The sequence below is a fragment of the Choloepus didactylus genome, chromosome 2 (assembly GCF_015220235.1).
Source record: "Choloepus didactylus isolate mChoDid1 chromosome 2, mChoDid1.pri, whole genome shotgun sequence".
Lineage (NCBI taxonomy): Eukaryota > Metazoa > Chordata > Mammalia > Pilosa > Megalonychidae > Choloepus > Choloepus didactylus.
In genome coordinates, this window is record NC_051308.1 from 3,102,076 (window position 1) to 3,121,015 (window position 18,940).

The 18,940-nt window shown below is 41.0% G+C and overlaps 1 protein-coding gene across 3 annotated transcripts in view; it reads left to right on the forward strand.

Moving 5' to 3' along the window:
* Positions 1 to 18,940, forward strand: part of MTHFD1L (methylenetetrahydrofolate dehydrogenase (NADP+ dependent) 1 like) — a 221,647-nt gene that overhangs the window by 72,355 nt on the left and 130,352 nt on the right. The window contains exons 15-17 of one of the 3 annotated variants that reach the window (XM_037819428.1): positions 225 to 299; positions 7,125 to 7,227; positions 12,337 to 12,413. In XM_037819428.1, coding sequence (XP_037675356.1) covers positions 225 to 299; positions 7,125 to 7,227; positions 12,337 to 12,413 — 255 coding nt within the window. Of the gene's footprint in view, positions 1 to 224; positions 300 to 7,124; positions 7,228 to 12,336; positions 12,414 to 18,940 lie in introns of those variants that run through there. The other 2 variants (XM_037819435.1, XR_005214335.1) reach the window with 2 other exon arrangements.

Consider the following 18,940-nt stretch of genomic DNA (forward strand, 5'->3'; position numbering starts at 1 on the left):
TATTTAGGCACACTTTTTGCAATATGCACTGTTTCAGATCTAGTCAGATGTATTAATATGACAATTTAAGTCTCCGTTGTTGATACTAGCCCAAGAATTTTAATAGGGTTTGTAATCTAAACAGTTTGGATATAAATGTCATAAACTTTGGTAATTGTCCAAGTTCGTGGTTGGTCCTTAAACATTTGTGCGGTTTCATTTGGTTTTGGTTTTGTTTTTCCTAGGCTCTGTACAATCGGCTGGTTCCACTAGTGAATGGTGCCCGGGAATTTTCAGAAATTCAGCTTGCTCGACTGAGAGTAAGTTTCTAGTTAGTGTTTTCTTTTCGAAAAGAAAATATCCTAGAAACACAGCAGAAAGATTGTCAAAGCCAGAAATTCTGAACTTGACTTGATTTTGGTTTTCAGATACCGTGTTGGGTTTTAGGTTCTAAAGAGGGAGAACGACATGGCAGGGAGAACAGAGTACTAGAAGGACGAGACCTGGACCTTATACTGGAGAGCTGTGTAGACAAACCCCCTACCTCTTAGGGTCTCAGTTTCTGCATCAGCAGATTGGGGGCTGCTGTGTTGATCTATATGCACCCGTGTCGACTAACAATTTAGAATTTTCGTGAGCCCTTCTCTTCTAAAGAGAAGTATCTTATGAAATAATGTTAAATTTCTAGGAAATAAGGTAGCCTTTGAAAATTCATCTGTCTCAGTTTTTGTTGTAGCAAGATAGTAAGTTTTTACTTAGGAAAATGATCCTAATTTCTTATCTGTATTATGGTTTTCTAATCCTATTTGCTGCATATATCCTACTCACCACATTGATTTCCCCTAGTTCTGTTTCAGAGACTGAAAACTAATCCTTAATGATATAATCCTCCATCACTGGTTGGCATTAAGTAGTTTTTAATGGATTGGCTTGAACAACAAGCATTTGTTTTCTCACGGCCTCAGAGTCTAGATGTCCAAAATCAAGGCATTGGCGAGGCCACGCTTTCTCCCCAAAGTCTGTAGCATTCTGTCACGGTTTTGCCACAATCCTTGGGGTTCCTTGTCTTGCAGCTCTGCCTCCTGTCACATGGCAATATTCTTGGTCTCCTCCTGTGTTTCTCTGGCTTCTGGCTATGTATGAACCCTCTAGTAAAGAGATTAAGGCCCACCCTGATTCACCTGGGCCACACCTCAAAAGGATCTTGGAAGATCCTATTCACAAATGAGTCCACAACTTATGGATAATACACCTTCAGAGGGTCCTGTTTACAAACTGGGTCAGACCCACCAGGAACAGGAGTTAAGATTAAGCAGATGTCTTTTGTTGGGGTCAGTGATTCAGTCTACCACAGCCCCTTTGGTTCTTAATGTGAAACCAAAATCAGTTTATTGAGAATAAATGTACAGTTCACAGTTCTTGGCTGCTATGACATGGATAGTATTTGTTTTCCAGATTCTTTTCTTATACTTCTTCATTAAAAAACACTTTTTTAGAAGGTTTCCTTTATAGAACTAGATGCTTTAAAGGTTTTAACTTTTTCTAACTGAACTAGCAATTACTTGTTTAAAAAAAAAATAGACATATGCCTTGCTTGAATGGTTGGTATTTTTTTTTTAATTAAATTTAGTTTTATTGAAATACATTCACACACCATACAATCATCCATGATATACAATCCACTGTCCACAGTATGATAACATAGTTATGCGTTCATCACCACAATCTATCTCTGAACATTTCCCTTACATCAGAAATAACCAGAATAAGAATAAAAAATAAAGGTGAAAAAAGAACACCCAAATCATCCCCCCATCCCACCCCATTTGTCCTTTAGTTTTTATCCCCATTCCTCCACTCATCCATACACTAGATAAAGGGGGTGTGATCCACAAGGTCTTCGCAATCACACTGTCACCCCTTGTAATCTACATTATTATATAATTGTCTTCAGGAGTCCAGACTGCTGGGTTGGAGTTTGGTAGTTTCAGGTATTTACTTCTAGCTATTCCAATACATTAAAGCCTAAGAGGTGTTATCTATATAGTGTATAAGAATGTCCACCAGAGTGACCTCTTGACTCCATTTGGAATCTCTCAGCCACTGAAACTATTTCGTCTCATTTTGCATCCCCCTTTTGATCAAGAAGATACTCTCAGTCCCACGATGCCAGATCCACATTCATCCCCGGGAGTCATACTCTGCATTGCCAGGGAGATTTACACCCCTGGGAGTCAGGTCCCACGTAGGGGGGAGGGCAGCGAGTTCACCTGTTGAGATGGCTCAGTTAGAGAGAGAGAGGGCCTCATCTGAGCAACAAAGAGGTACTCAGGGGGAGACTCTTAGGCACCATTACATACAACTTTAGACTCTCCTTTGTGGTAATGAACTTCATAAGGGCAAGTCCCATGCTCGAGGGCTCAGCACATCAAACCGCCAGTCCCAATGTTTGTGACAACATCAACACCAGTCCAGGTGAGTATGTCCAAGACATCCACACCTTTCCCCAGATCCTCGGGGCTGGGGAGGGGGAGGCTGTAAATATATTTTTTATTATCTGCCCAAATTACTGTAGGATGTGTCACTATTTCACTCCAGCCTATACTAACCTGCTGTATCTCACTCTCTATTCAAAGTTCCACGCAATTGTGGTGTTTGAACAAATCGACTGTAGAGTTGTACCATTTAGAAAATTTAGATCCTGTACCAAATAGATATCTATTCCCTTGGTCTCATATGAAAGTTGAAGTTTTAAAACACAATCAGTTTCAACCTTTATCCTTTGGCCTGACTTGCCCTGGTCTTAACCAGACCTGCTTCATTCATATCACTAGTTGAAGTCTGGGCTCTTTTTCAGCTTTTTTTTTTTTTTTTTTTTTTTTTTGACAGTGGCTGTATGCACTAATACTGACATTCATATCTGCCGAGCTCTAGCTCTGAGTTTCAGGTGTCTCAGAGATATGCATTGTTCCAGAGACCAATCAGGTTATACATTTAGGGATCAGCATCTCAAAGTTTAGAGATAGGCATTACAATTCAGGAATAGAGTTGACTGCTGTAAGAGCTTACAATCTAGGGACTATTACAATTATTGTGTCCACGTTAGGCTATGTTCTAAAATTCAATTCTGAGTTTACACATTGTAGTTAGTCCATATTGGTGAGGCATCATCCCTCTCACCATGTTTTCTCCAACACTTTTACTCCTATATATATATTTTCCTACAATTTTATAGAGTTATATTCACATACCATACATTTATCCACAGTGTACAATCAGTTGTTCATGGTATCATCATAAAGTTGTACATTTATCACCACAATCAGCACTTGAACATATTGATTACTACAAGAAAAATTGTTTTTGTTTTTTTTTAGCAATAAGAAAAAATGATAAAAAGAAAAATAACATGTCATACAATACAATATACTACTAAGGACAGCAAATAACACCACTACCAAGAATCCCATATTACTCCCCTATATCTCCCTCTCATATACATTTAGCATTGGCATATTGCCTTTGTTACATTTAATGGAGGTATATTACAATGTTACTGTTGACCATAGACTCCAGTTTGCTTTGATTATGTTTTTTCCTGAATACCATCCATTTTTCAAATTTCTACATGGTTGACATTCATTTGCTTTCCCACATGCAAAAACATTTTTATATTTGTGTATTTAGTAACAGTCATTGGCCACTCCAGTTTTTGCCACGTTATACAGTCCCAGTCTTTATCATGTATCTTTACCTCTGGTGTCATAAATTCTCCTATCCCACCTCTTTCAGCTTTACTCACAGACATCTTTGTTCAGTGTACTTACAATACTGTGCTACCATCACACAGTATTATGCTATCTATTTCTGGATCTGTGCAATCAATCCTAAACATTCTGTAGTCCTTCAGCATCAAATGGCTGATCTCTGCCCTCTTTCTATCTCCTGGTCGCCTGTGTTGTCAGCTTTTAACTCCCAAAGTTTGTTCATTAATGTCTGTTCATATTAGTGAGACCATACAGAATCTGTCCTTTTGTTTCTGGCTAACTTCACTCAACATAATGTCCTCAAGGTTCATCCACATTATTACATGATCCATGTCTTTGTTCTGTCTTACAGCTGCATAATATTCCATCATGTGTATATACCACAGTTTGTTTATCTACTCATCCTTTGATGGACATTTGGTTTGGGCTGTTTCCATCTCTTGGCAATTGTGAATAATGCTGTAATAAACATTGGTTTACAAATGTCTTTTTGTGTCTTAAGTTTCAGTTCCTCTGAGTGTATACCCAGCAATGGAATAGCTGGGTCATATGGCAAATCTATATTTAGCTTCCTGAGGAACCTCCATACTGTCTTCCAGAGTGGTTGCACCATTCTGCATTCCCACCAACAATGAATAAGTGTGCCTCTTTCTCCACATCCTCTCCAGCACTTGTCATTTTCTGTTTTTTGGATAATGGCCATTCTGGTAGGTGTGAGATGATATCTCATTGTGGTTTTGATTTGCATTTCCTTAATAGCCAGTGAAGTTGAGCATTTTTTCATATGCTTTTGAGCCATTTGTATTTCCTCTTCAGAAAAATGTCTGTTCATGTCTTTTGCCCATTTTATAATTGGATTGTTTGTCTTTCTGTTATTGAGATGCAGGATTCCTTTATATATTCGGGATATTAAACCCTTATCTGATATGTGGTTTCCAAATATCATCTCCCATTGTGTAGGTTGCCTTTTTACTTTTCTGACAAAGTCCTTTGATGTACAAAAGTGTTTAATTTTGAGGAGATCCCATTTGTCTATTTGTTCTTTGGTTGCTCATGCCTTGGGTGTGAGGTCTAAGAAACCACCTCCTTTCACAAGATCTTTGAGATATTGCCCTACATTTTCTTCTAAGAGTTTTATGGTCTTGGTGCTAATGTTTAGGTCTTTGATCCACTTTGAATTAATTTTGGTATAAGGTGTGAGATGGACATCCTCTTTCATTCTTTTGAAAATGGATATCCAGTTCTCCAAACACCATTTATTGAACAGGCTGCTCTTTCTCAGTTGCTTCGGCTTCACTGCCTTATCAAAGATCAGTTGTCCATAGATGTAATGGTCTACTTCTGAACACTCAATTCGATTCCATTGATCAGTATATCTGTCCTTATGCCAGTACCATGCTGTTTTGAGCACTGTAGCTTTGTAATATGCTTCAAAGTCAGGTAGTGTGAGACCTCCCATTTCATTCCTCTTTCTCAAGATATTTTTGGCTATTCGGGGCACCTTACCCTTCCAAATAAATTTAGTTATTGGTTTTTCTATTTCTGTAAAGTAAGTTGTTGGGATTTGAATTGGTATTGCATTGAATCTGTAAATCAGTTTAGGTAAAATTGCCATCTTAACTATATTTAGTCTTCCAATCCATGAACATGGTATGTTCTTCCATTTTTTTCAGGTCTTGTTCAATTTCTTTTAGCAGTTTCTTATAGTTTTCTATGTAAAGGTCTTTTGTGTCCTTGGTTAAGTTTATTCCTAAATACTTGATTCTTTTGGTTGCTATTGTAAATGGGATTTTTTTCTTGATTTCCTCCTCTTGTTGCACATTACTTGTGTATAGGAACACTACAGATTTTTGCGTGTTGATCTTGTAGCCTGCTACTTTGCTGTATTGAATGGTTGGTATTTGTGTCTGAACTAAGGACAAGCAATCAGAAGTGTCGACAATGTGGACTGCACGTGACCATCCTCCAGAGCACGGCGCTGCCTGGGCATGAGGGTAGCCACAGAGACACAGAGCTGCAGGCACTTTCACATCTATCGTTTTAAGGGTGCATGACAAATTTTCAGCATCTTGCACTTGTAGGAGACATTTGGATTTAGGCATTTATTTTTAGAAGTTGACCAAACCTGAATTTAATCAAAGAATTTCAGCTTCATTGTTTTCTTTTTTTGTTTGTTCTTTTTACTTTTTTTCCCTGGGAAAGGAGAGAAGGTGAGAACATAGTATAATTGGGAGCTACATCAACTAGGCATGATGACTGGCTCATGTGAGGCATGAAACAGGGAAAGTGTTGAGGATAATTCTCAAATATTTGACTTGAGCAGTTAGATAGTTCAATGTTGGTCTGTTTGAACAAAATGCTCCACCCTGGATGAAGGGATTTTAGGAATGGAGCAGGGAAAGATGGTGAATTCTGTTTTAGATATAATGGGCTCAAGTGCCTAGAGGACACCTTGGTAGAGAGATAAAGAGGTCACTGGTTCTCAAAGCAGGTGAAACTGTGGGAATAAACCTGATTGCCCGTGGAGAGTGTTTAGAGCATTGGGTCCCAGACTTCGCTGTACATTGGAATTACTTAAGGCTCTTTAAAAACTCACTTTCACTTTTTATTTATTTTTTTTTTATTTTTTATTTTTTATTTTTTTTTATCTTCATTTTATTGACATATATTCATATACCACGCAGTCATACAAAACAAATCGTACTTTCGATTGTTTACAGTACCATTACATAGTGGTACATTCATCACCCAAATCAATCCCTGACACCTTCATTAGCACACACACAAAAATAACAAGAATAATAATTAGAGTGAAAAAGAGCAATTGAAGTAAAAAAGAACACTGGGTACCTTTGTCTGTTTGTTTCCTTCCCCTATTTTTCTACTCATCCATCCATAAACTAGACAAGGTGGAGTGTGGTCCTTATGGCTTTCCCAATCCCCTTGTCACCCCTCATAAGCTACATTTTTATACAACTGTCTTCGAGATTCATGGGTTCTGGGTTGTAGTTTGATAGTTTCAGGTATCCACCACCAGCTACCCCAATTCTTTAGAACCTAAAAAGGGTTGTCTAAAGTGTGCATAAGAGTGCCCACCAGAGTGACCTCTCGGCTCCTTTTGGAATCTCTCTGCCACTGAAGTTTATTTCATTTCCTTTCACATCCCCCTTTTGGTCAAGAAGATGTTCTCCGTCCCACAATGCCAGGTCTACATTCCTCCCCGGGAGTCATATTCCATGTTGCCAGGGAGATTCACTCCCCTGGGTGTCTGATTCACTTTCACTTTTTAAAGGCTTAACTGGTCATGGAGAAAATAACACAAGTTGAGTGATCTCAGTTGCATCTTTGCTCTGTTCTTTCTCTTTTTCTCTTCACTAGAAACTGGGAATAAATAAGACTGACCCGAGCACGCTGACCGAGGAGGAGATGAGCCAGTTCGCCCGGCTCAACATTGACCCCTCCACTATCACGTGGCAGCGAGGTAGACCACGGGGCGGTGGCTGAGGGTGGGCTGTCAGATCGTGAGGATGAGACGTGTCCAGGCTAAAGCTCTGCAGAGGTTCCAATGAGAAGATTTATCCTAATTTCATAAATGCATAATTGTGTTTCTTCCCATTTTTTTCCCCAGCCTATGCTTTCCAATCCCACCATTTTTGGCAGTTACTTTACCATCCTCTTTTCTCATCCTTGCCTCCTATTTAGGAGGAAAAGTCACATCCCTTCCGATGTTAAGGCCAGCTGTTCCAACTGGGCTCATTCCTCTCCACTCTCACTTCCAGGAAAATTTACTCAATTACTTAATCTCCCCACTCTGTCCCTGTATCCATTTGCCTTTTGTCTCTGTATTTAAAAAAGAAAAAGAAAAAAAAAAAAAACAGCCTATGCCCCGTCTTTGTCCGGCTGCTTTCTCTACCCACTATCCTAATTTTCCTTTCCCTTCCACACTGCTAGCTCGCAGCAGCTCTCATATTAGTTTCTTCACAGTTCATTGTGTGCTCTCAGCCACTTACTAGACAATTCCTCAAAGATGTCCCTGTGGCACTTCAAACGCAGCTCAAGGGCCCCCTTATCCTCCCCTGCTTCTGGCTGTGCTGCCCCCTCCCTTCTCCCACACTGCCCTCTCCAGCTCCATCTCTTTGCTGGCTAAAGGCTGGTACAGTGGAGAAGGAAACTAAACTTGGGATTAGGCTGAGTGAACGTCTCTACCCTGACAAAAAACTTACTGCATAACCTTCAACGAGTGTCTTGGTTTGCCAGGGCTGCTGTGACACATTCCACACTGTGGGTTGGCTTAAACAACAGGAATTCATTGGCTCATGGTTTCAGAGGCTAGAAGCCCCAAATCAAGATATTGGCCAATCTTGCTTTCGCCCAGAGTCTGTAGCTTTCTGCTGCTGATGCTGGCAGTCCTCGGGGCTCCTTGGCTTGCATCTCTGCCTCTTGTCACATGGCAGTGTCCTCTCCTTTCTGGTTTCTGTGACTTCTGATTTCTCTTTGTTACAGCCTCCAGTAATCCAGATTGAGACCCAGCTTCATTCCATTTGCCACACCTAAATTAAAAATAACATCTAAAAGAGGTCCTATTTATAGATAGGTTCACACCCACAGGGACAAAGATTAAGACGAAAAACATGTTTTTGCTGGGGTCCATAACCCAGCCTATCGCAGCAAGTTGCATATGTTTTCTGGGCCTCATCTCTTTGTAAAGTGGAGAGGATAATACACACTTCACAGGGCAGTGATAACATGGTTTATGAAACCTCAGGGGCTACACCAGCGTTAGACAGGATGTGTGCTTGGTCCTTCTTATACTGTTCTGCTCAGATCTGCACCCCCGTCTTGTCCATTTCTCCCCAATTTCAGAACTTTTTTTTTTTTATCAGATTCCTTATTTATTGCAATTACCTTCTAAATTCAGGGGATTCATACCAATTCATATCCATTCAGCTGTTGTCCTGTTGTCCTCTTTTCCCCCTACATGGGCTGTGTTCCAGGATGGGGTCTCCTTCGTCCTGCTCACGCTTGTTCAGTCCTCCTTACAGGCAGACACAGCTCAGGCTCCCCTCCTTGAAGCTTCCCTGTCTGGAGTCCATTCAGTCAGTTCATTAAGAATTTAGAGTCTTGCCACAAACCAGAGGTGGAGAGACAAAAGATCGGAGACTGAGTCTCAGCTCCCCCATTTGTAAGCTGTGCCATTACACTAAACTAACTACTCACTCCATGTCCTCCTCTCTAAATGGAGCAAGAACCCAGCCTCCCTTTGGGAGTTTCCGTCGAAATATGACAGTTCTTTCCAAACCCTAAGTCACCCTCCCAGTTGTCATGAAATGTCATTGTCTCCCCAACTAAATTAAAATCTCCTTGGAAATTTTATATAATAACTGCCATGAATATCTTCAGTATTTTGGAGGAAGCCTACCTATTTTTTATTACTTTTTTTAATAGCTTGGAACATTCACTATTAAAACAGAAGTATGTCCCAAATCCAGTAGTCAGCATTGTCACGGTATTTGTGGGTTTGTGTTCCTCTTTAAAACTTTCCTGGAGGTTTACTTGGGCACGAAACATCATGCCAGTGGACATTAAAGTGCGTTTTGAACCAGGCATGTGACTTTGCTGGAAGAGACGTTTACCCACCTTGGCATTTGTCCCCGTCTGCTCTGGGCTCCAGCCAGGGGCTGGCAGAAGTAGGTCAGTGGCCCCTCCTGGTCTCAGGAGAGAAGGGAAGGCACATGCCCTTGGTGTCCAGCAAGTGGGGCAGCCTGATGGCTCCCTGAGCCGGTAGAAAGGACTGAAGGGTCCTGTGGCTGCAGATTAATTTTAATGGAAGTGACAACTTAAAGAAATTATTCCAGAAAAGTGCTAGCATTATATTACTTCTCAGGGACCTAAAGTAAAGAGAGCTTTGCAGCTTTTGGCAAACCTGGGCCAGAAGAATTTGGAAGGACGTTTGATATTCCCATGAATTACTATGAGAGAGAAGACTCGCAATGAAGTGGAAAGAGGACATTTAATAGTAGGGTTTTTAGAAGGCACGATGGGCTTTGACCTGGACTCCGTGTGCCCCTTCTGATGACTTGATGCTGAGTGGGGAGACACTCGGGATACAGGGGGGCCCCTTTGTGGTCCATCTTTGCCACATCCTTCAATGCCACCCCTTTCCTTCCAGCCTGTGGGAGCCTTCTGAGATGGCTCATCCCGTGCCTCATATCTGAAGCCCACAGGCTGCATGTGCCTGGTTATGGGGTTATGGGGTAGAACCAGAACCATAGATTGTGCTAGAAACACTTAAAGTAAGCAGAAAAAAAAAAAAAAAATGAGCCACTGCCCTGTTACCTGTTCCTCCTGGAGAGATGTACGCAGGATGGTACATAGTAGGACAGGGCAGGAGACCTGCTTCTCTGAGCCTCTGCACCCCCCAGGGGACCCACAGGCTCCCCTCTTCATCCTTAGACCACAGCCCACGAACCTCGCCCCTTCTCAGCAAATTGACGTTGTTACTGGTGCCCAGCAACTGCCCTGCCAGTTTTTAGGGGATCGGTACGGTGTCTTCCCATGGAGCCAGCTGGGGGACTGCCCCTGATGTAGTGCCCTATACTGCTCGGCCCTTTGCTGATCAGTCTCGGTTATTTGATGACCTTTTGGACCCACCCTGGATGTTCCTCAAGAGAAAATCAGCACTTCAGTACTAGGGATCACCTGGGGTGGAGAAAAGACAATCAGATAACCCTATACATGCATGCACACACACGTGTGCACACATACCTCACACTCATTCACACACACTCACACCCCACACATTCTCACACACTCACACACATACACTCACCTGCCCCGCAATTCTCACACTTACACGCTCTTGCACACACACACACACACACATGCATACACCCCCACATATACATACTCACACATCTTCTTAGGTCAGAAACCAATATCTTGTTCATCTTTGTATCCCTGCATGTAGCACGGGGCCTGGTACAAAATGGACCATTAGTAAATATCACTGGAATGCAAAACTGTGTTTCTTATGTACCTTTAGCTCTAACTTTAGAGACCAGGATTATGTCATCTCTCACTAACCCACAGTTCCTTTCTGGTGGCTTCCTCATGGGTTGGAATTTAACCTTAACATCTCTGCTCCTACATATCGCTGACACCTCACCTGTCTCTCTCCCTGGACATCACACCGTTGTGTACCAGGAGCCACCCAGCTCTACCAGGGCACGCTAAAGGCACAGGTGGGCTTTCAGCACCACTGATTCTAGTCGATCTTGCCTACTTCTTTTTGCTAGTTTTTCTCTTTGCTAAATGACAAAACAACTGAATTCCCATGTTGAGTTTAAATAAATTTGATAAATTTATTTTAAATTATTAAAAGATAATGTCAATTTTGTGCCAAGATGGCAATGACAGAGAAGGAATTATCCTTATGAGTATGCACAGTATGTCTTGGGAATAAAAGTAGTAGCTAATAATAATATGGAGAAGCATTCCTTTCATTTTGTGTGTACTCTGCATATATATTAAAATCCTAAGGAAGGTTTATGATTTTGTGTAAGGGTGTGTGTGAGTGTAGATTGAGTGTGGGTTTATTTTAGTGTGTCTGAGTGTGCATGTGCATGTGAAGTGTGTGAGTTGTGTGTACAAGAGAAAGTGTACGTGAGTGTTAGTGTGAGTGTGTGAGTTTTGAGTGTGCTTGTGTGTGAGAGTGTATGAGTATGTGTGTGGCAGAGAGAGTTGTGTGTATGAGAGTGAGTTTGTGTGAGTGTGAGGAAGTGTGTGTGTGTGAGAATTTTGAGTGTGCATGAGTACGTATGAGAGTGTGTGTGTCTGCGTGTGTGTGTGAGAGAGAGAGGGAGAGAACTGAGAACGTGTTACCTGCAGAGACACTGGTTGCAGCTAAGCTAGGGAACAGGGAGGTTGGCAGGTTTGCTGATGCCATGTGTGGGAAAGCAGAGGTTAACAGTTTTCATCCTGCAGATGATGATAGCCTCCAATACATAATTTCCCTCACCATTTTCATCAGTGCCATATTGTATATTTAGTAAGTGGCATGTAGGATGTCTGGGTGAACAGCTTGTTATTCGAAACCATGTAAATGATTTGTGAAGTCTGTGTTGCTGGCTTTGTTTCCTGGCATTATAAGTTTGCTTTTCACTAAACCAAATCTAATTCTCAGAAACAAAACCAAACTCGGTGCAATTCAAACAAGCAAATGAAGAAAACAAGGAGAGTTGGGGCCAGTTCTAATCACAGTTGGCTTCTTGCAACTCGAGTCTCAACATAAAGTGTACCCGCTGCAGAACCACGTGTCCTCCCTGGCTGGTCAGAAAGGGTATCCCTAGCACACCCCTGCTCTCTCCCTGACAGACTGTCATCCCACCTCTTTTATTTTCTTGAGGCGCTTGTGCTGTCTGGCATTTTCCAGGTTGTTTGTTTATTTGGTCATTCTCTGATCAACCACAGCAGTGTTGGCTGCCTGGAAGCCAGACCTTGTCCATTTGCTCCCACAACCCTGCCAGACACACACTGGGCAGTCAGCACATGTTTGTTGACCGACTACATAATTTGTTCTCTTCTCTTTCAGTACTGGATACAAACGACCGATTTCTACGGAAAATAACCATCGGGCAAGCAAGAACAGAGAAGGGATTTTCCCGCCAGGTAGGTGGCATTGCAGTCTGGAAGCAGCTCTGTCCTTTTTTGCGTTGGTTTTTGCCAGTCTGGAAGCTCTTACTCTGCTTTTCTTTTCTCATTTTTCTGCCTGCTGTGGCCAGTGGGTCCTTAGGATGTCATTCCCAATCACCTGGCAGGCCTGGAAATGGATCAGGAAGGGGAGGGCTCCAGGATCATCTTACTGATGTGTGTTTTCAGTTGTTTTTCTGGGAAACAACAGTGCATCCCTTGGATGTAAATTCTTAAATACTCTATCGGACATCATCCAATTAATACTACATCTGCCTATCAACTAACTGAAAAATGAAAAATCTCAGACACATTCAAATTGGTAAATGAAAAACAAAACCTGCTTATTTGACTTAAGGGCCTAATTATTTTTTCCTGGTGGTTTTTTAGGATAATGTCTTATTACCCAAATCCAAAGAATGTGGGAGAAAAGTGACAACATCTGCCTTCACTTCCACTGTAGTGCACTGGCGTTTATCCATAATGTTCCAGCCAGGCACAGCGGGCTTCAGATTTTGTTTGTTTGTTTGTTTGTATTAAACTTCATGGTTTAGAATAGCTTTAGATTTACAGCCTTTAAATTTTTAAGTTCTTATTAGTCAATAAAGAATCACTTTTGCCATCATAACTAGTTCTCTTATCACATAGACCTTTGGACCTTTTGAAATAATTCAAGTTGAAAAGTGAGTATGGGGATTGGATCAAGAAAACAAACTAAGCCCGTGCATTTTCTCTCCTCTTCCAAATCCTAGAACTCACATATGCAAGCAAATCTTAGTTATTCAGTATCCATTCTAGAAAGGTAGAACCACTGCCATACAATGCAGGGACGTTTCTGGAAGGTAGGAAGATGGAATTGGATTGGTGGAGAAAAGCACAGCCCAAAATATGGAGGGTATGGTTTTAGGGGTCTCTCAATTCAGAGGCAATAGATGGCTTATTTCTCAGAAACAAGAGAGCCCCTCGGAGTCCGGGGTTGGTGGACAACAACTTGCCAAGACCCTCCTGCCAAGGGGCAGCCTGGGATACACCTGTGTCTGCCTGGGAACTGGGTGCTGTGCACCCCACAGCCCTGGGGTGGGGGGTGGGGGATGGTGCCCACGTGGCAATCACTGTTCTGTATATTTAATATGCCTGTCACCTGGCAGATGTCAGTAAAAAGTGTTGCTTTTGAGGAAAGGGCAGCTTTTCCTCATTTGCACAGCAGGAACCCTAAGCTGGCCTTGGGAGTGACCTCCAGGTAGGAAGCCAGCTAGCAGCGTGTTCTGCTGTTCTAGTTTGCTAATGCTGCCAGAATGCAAAACACCAGAGATGAATTGGCTTTTATAAAATGGGGTTTATTTGGTTACACAGTTACAGTCTTAAGGCCATAAAGTGTCCAAGGTAAGTCGTCAACAATCGGGTACCTTCACTGGAGGATGGCCAATGGTGTCCGGGAAACCTCTGTTAGCTGGGAAGGCACATGGCTGGTGTCTGCTCCAAAGTTCTGGTTTCAAAATGGCTTTCTCCCAGGACATTCCTCTCTAGGCTGCAGCTACTCTTCAAAACATCACTCAGTTGCTCTTGGGACATTTGTCTCTCTTAGCTTCTCCAGAGCAAAAGTCTGCTTTCAACAGCCATATTCAAACTGTCTCTCATCTGCAGCTACTCTCTCAGCTCCTGTGCATTCTTCAAAGTGTCCCTCTTGGCTATAGCAAGCCCACTCCTTCTGTCTGAGCTTATATAGTGCTCCAGTGAACTAATTCAGACCCACCCTGAATGGGCAGGGCCACGCCTCCATGGAAATTATCCAATCAGAGTTATCACCCACAGTTGGGTGGGGCACATCTCCATGGAAACACTCAAAGAATTACGATCTAATCAACACTGATACGTCTGTCCACACAAGATTGCATCAAAGATAATGGCATTTTGGGGGACATAACACATTCAAACTGGCACACCTGCCCTCCCTCCTCTCTGGAAACCATGCCCACACATGGGCGAAAAGGAGTATCAAAGCCAGGAATCACTGTTCAACTGTCCGAATAAGAGGGCATCAAAGTGATTGGGCACAAACTCAACAAACCCAAATTAATGCCTGTGCTTTAAACTACCAACAACTAATTAGAAAAATGTAATATAAAAATCATATTTACAGTTACAATAAAACTACTTTATTCCCATGGAAAAAAAACTCCTAATGAGTAGTTTCAAGACTTACTTGAAAAAAATCTTTAAAGCTTTCCTAAGGAATAGAAAAGAAAGTATAGAGAAACTCATTCTTGGAAAGGAAGACTGAATTTTGTAAACATGTACATTCTTTCTGATATAATTGAAAAATTAAAATGCTATCCTAATCCAATTCCCAATTTTTTTAATGAACTTTGATGGGACGTTCTTCATATATAAGGGAATTTACATGAGAATAATCAAGGCAGTTTTTGAAAAAGAAGAATTCTTGCAGGACGAAACCTATCAGATATAAAAAAAACTTTCTATGCTGCTTGAAGTTGGTAAAAACAATATGGTATTAATACAGAAATAGGCAAATAGATTAATGGAATCAAGTATAGGGTCTGGAAATAAATCCGTTATATATAAGATAAAAGTGACAAATCAGGCAGAAAATGTTAGGCTATTCACCAGTTTGGGAATAGTTTGGCTGCCTACTTGGGAAAGTGAGCCTTTTTAAAAAGAGATAAAACGCAGAAACTATAAGGAAAAGAACAGGCAAATTGGACATAAAAAATGTTAATCTTCAGTATGAAAAGAACAACATGCAAAAATATCAAAAGACCAGTAACAGGAACCAAATATTTGCAGCTTATATAATAAAGGATTCAAGTGCGTAACAAAAGAAAAAAGAACCCCCCTAATTAATACTCAAATATCACTCTCAGTAGGACCTTTCCTGGCCACTTTATTTAAAACTGCAACCCCTTGTCCCCAAACTTCCTTGGTCCTTTTCCTGGTTGACTTACATCCTTCACAGGTATCCTGGTTGACCTATATCCGTCACACATACACCTGCTTATCTTGCTTACTCTCTGCCTTCCCCTTTTATGAGGTCAGGGAGTTTTGTCTCTTTTATTCACTGCATCTTCCCAGTGCTTAGAACATTGCTCTGTTACATAGTAGGTGGTCAAGAAAGATTTGAAGAATAACTGAATAGAAAAAGAAAAAGACACTTTACAAAAAAAGAACAAAATGCCGACATGAAGATACACAACCCTCCTGTTAATCATAAAATATCAACTTGGAAAACAACAATGAAGGATTGCTTACCAATGAGATTGGCAAAACATAAATAAGTTGGTAATACTAAATGTTAGCAAGGATGCGAGGAGATGGAGATGTGTTAGGGGAAGTATGCATTGGTAAAGACTTTTTGGATGGCAGCTTGTTAGCATTAAAATTTGAAATGGCCCAACAATTCCAACTTTAGAAATAAAAATGTTAAAAGATGAAGGAGCAGGAGGTGGGGGAAGAAAGAGGAAGAAGGAAGAGGAGGGTAAGGGAAGACAGAAGAAGGAGAAGAAATAATATTTGAACATGTGTGTGCCAGTTTGAATGTATTGTGTCCCCCAAATGCCATTATCTTTGTGGTCTTGTGTGGGGCAGAAGTTTTGGTGTTGGTTAGATTTGCTTGGAGTGTGCCCCACCCAGCTGTGGGAGATAATTTTGATGAGATGTTCCCATGGAGGCGTGGCCCCACCCATTCGGGGTGGGCCTTGATCGGTGGAGCTATATAAATGAGCTGACTCAAAGAGGGAAAACTGAGTGCAGCTGGGAGTGATGTTTTGAAGAGAAGCAAGCTTGCTAGAAAGGAACGTCCTGGGAGAAAGCCGTTTTGAGGCCGGAGCTTTGGAGCAGACGACCACTGGCCGTCCTCCGGTGAAGGTACCCGATTGCTGAGGTGTTACCTTGGATGCTTTGTGGCCTTAAGACTGTAACTGTGTAGCGAAATAAATCCCCGTTTTATAAAAGCCAATCCATCTCTGGTGTTTTGCATTCTGCAGCATTAGCAAACTAGAACAATGTGTTAAAAAAAAAAATCTGTGGATGAGGGTATTTGTTCCAATCTCATTTGTAAGCATGAAAGTTTGAAACAACCCTCATGTCCATCATTGGTGGCCTGGATTTGGTACATCCTTTTATCCCACAGGTATGTGTTGGGGTTAAAAACGATAAAATGTATACAGATGGTATGACATAAGTAGAGCTTTCTTACCTAATGTGAAATGGAAAAATTAAAAAAAACCTTGCAATTTCAAAAATACGAAGTAAAATACATGTAGTATCATCTGTGAATTTTTTAATGTTAAAAAAAGTCAGCATACCTGCTTGTATATATTTAGAAACACATTAAATAGAAGCCGAAGGAACTTATACCACCTGTTGAGATTAGTTAGCTCTGGAAAGGGGTTGGGAAAGAAAGGGGGTGATGAAGAAGGGCTTTTACAAGGTATGCCCCATAAAGACAGCTGTGATTTGAATGCCTACCATGGCCTGATGTTCGTAGGTCCATTCCATACACAAGCACATTGTGTTTATAAATCGGATTTGCCAACAAGAAAGGTGGTGATGTTGAATAACTTGCGTCAGCAAAGCCACACATAAGTTTGGAACAACCAGAGTTTTCAACTCAAGCCTACACTCCTTCCTACTGCCCAGTGTGGTATTTGCCCTGTGCAGTCTATTCTTGGAATCCCCAAAATGAGTGGAAATAGCCATTTAAAAAAAATAATTACTATAAATAATGTATATTCATTGTACCAAAATTTAGGTCATGTAGAATTATTAAGGCAAAAAATAAAAGTCACTCAGCAATAATCAGTGTTAACATTTTTGTATTTGTCTTTCCCCACTTTGCTTTATCTATACTTAGTTTTAAATTAAAAGGGATTATATAGTATTTAAGAACTTCTAACTGCTTTTTTTAACTGTAACACTTTATTAAGGACATCATTTCATGTTAATAAAGGTCATTCTGCATGGTTCCATAATACCTCATCACCAATTCAACCAGCCCCTGTCAATGAGCATTTTGGGTATTTGCAGTATTGAGCTACCAGAAGTGTAGTACACATACATGCATATGTGTGTATACTTGTCTGATAATATCCTTAGAACAAGTTTCCAGATGTGTAAGTGCAGAATGAAAGAGCATACAGATTTCACATGTTAGTGTGTATTTCCACATTAACCTTCTGGAAAAGTTATGCCTATTTACATCCTTGCCAACATTGTATATTGTCCTTTTAAGTTTTTGATAATCTGAAAAGTGATTTTAAAAAAATCATAGCTCATTTGCACCTTATATGATTTTATTTGCAAAACAAAATGATCAGCTTTTTAATGTTCTCATCATTCAGTCAATGAAACGAATAACAGTTAAATGGAAGTTGGCCAATTTGTTTCATTTTTGATGTTGCTCAAGATACAAAATTTGAAATTTATAGCCATTACAAATGAAGAACTTGTATGTAAATTATAAATTCTACTTATTATTTACACATTTAATATTTTGAGACTATCTCTAATACCATGTTTTATATGGAAAATCTCAGTATTTTTAGTCAATTTATTTATGAACACTCTGTAACACGATGGTGGAATAGAGAATCATGAATTTCATAAATGGAAAACCAATTATGTTTGAAACAGGTTGTACTGAAAGTGTAACAAGTGAATATTGTTGTATTTGCCTTTCATGTAATACTTTTTCACTAAATCAATGACTCCTGAAATCTCAACCAAGAAGTAGCCAGAAAGCCCCTTATTTTCTTCATTTCCTTTCTTGTCAGTGACGGAAATGATAATAAAATATCTCAAGGCGATTCCACCAGGGCACAGCCATTTTTTCCATCTATAAACTGGAACCTGTCTGGCTCAAACTCTCCCTGGGGCAGAAGACAATTAAGCCAGAGCATAATGAAGTGGTTTTGCCCCCCCAAAAATTTTCCCAGTGGCCAAATTATGGTGGAAGAAGTACACATTCATCCTGTCTCTCTCTTCCTTCCTGTTGGACTTTGTACAACCTGGAGTCAGAGCCAGGAGACGGGAATAGCAAGTCCTAGGCCATTTTACAAAAAGTGGTCGCTCTCCAGCCCTCCTTGCAGGGAGCTTTGGGAACTGATGGGGCCCAACCCTTGAGGGCAGCTGGAAGAGGTTCTGTTTCCATTTGACGTGGTTGAGCGCACAAATCACTTGTCCTCACTGCTGTGCTCACACTTAATCCTGAGAACCTGGCTTTGGACACTGTCAGCCTCCTTGACAAACCTATTTTATGGTGGGCAGACTGGTCGTTTATTCTGTCAACATGCATTGGGTGCCCACTGCATTTCAGCACAGTCCTCCATGCTGGGGATCCAGAAATGAACCCCCCAAAGAGACCTGCCTCTGTGGCTTTTGTGGTCCCATGGTGGAGACATACATCACACAGGTGATCACATTAATTGTTAGTTCCGATGGCCACACAGGGCCATTCGCAGGTGTGGCCGAGGCCCACCAAGCAAGGTGGG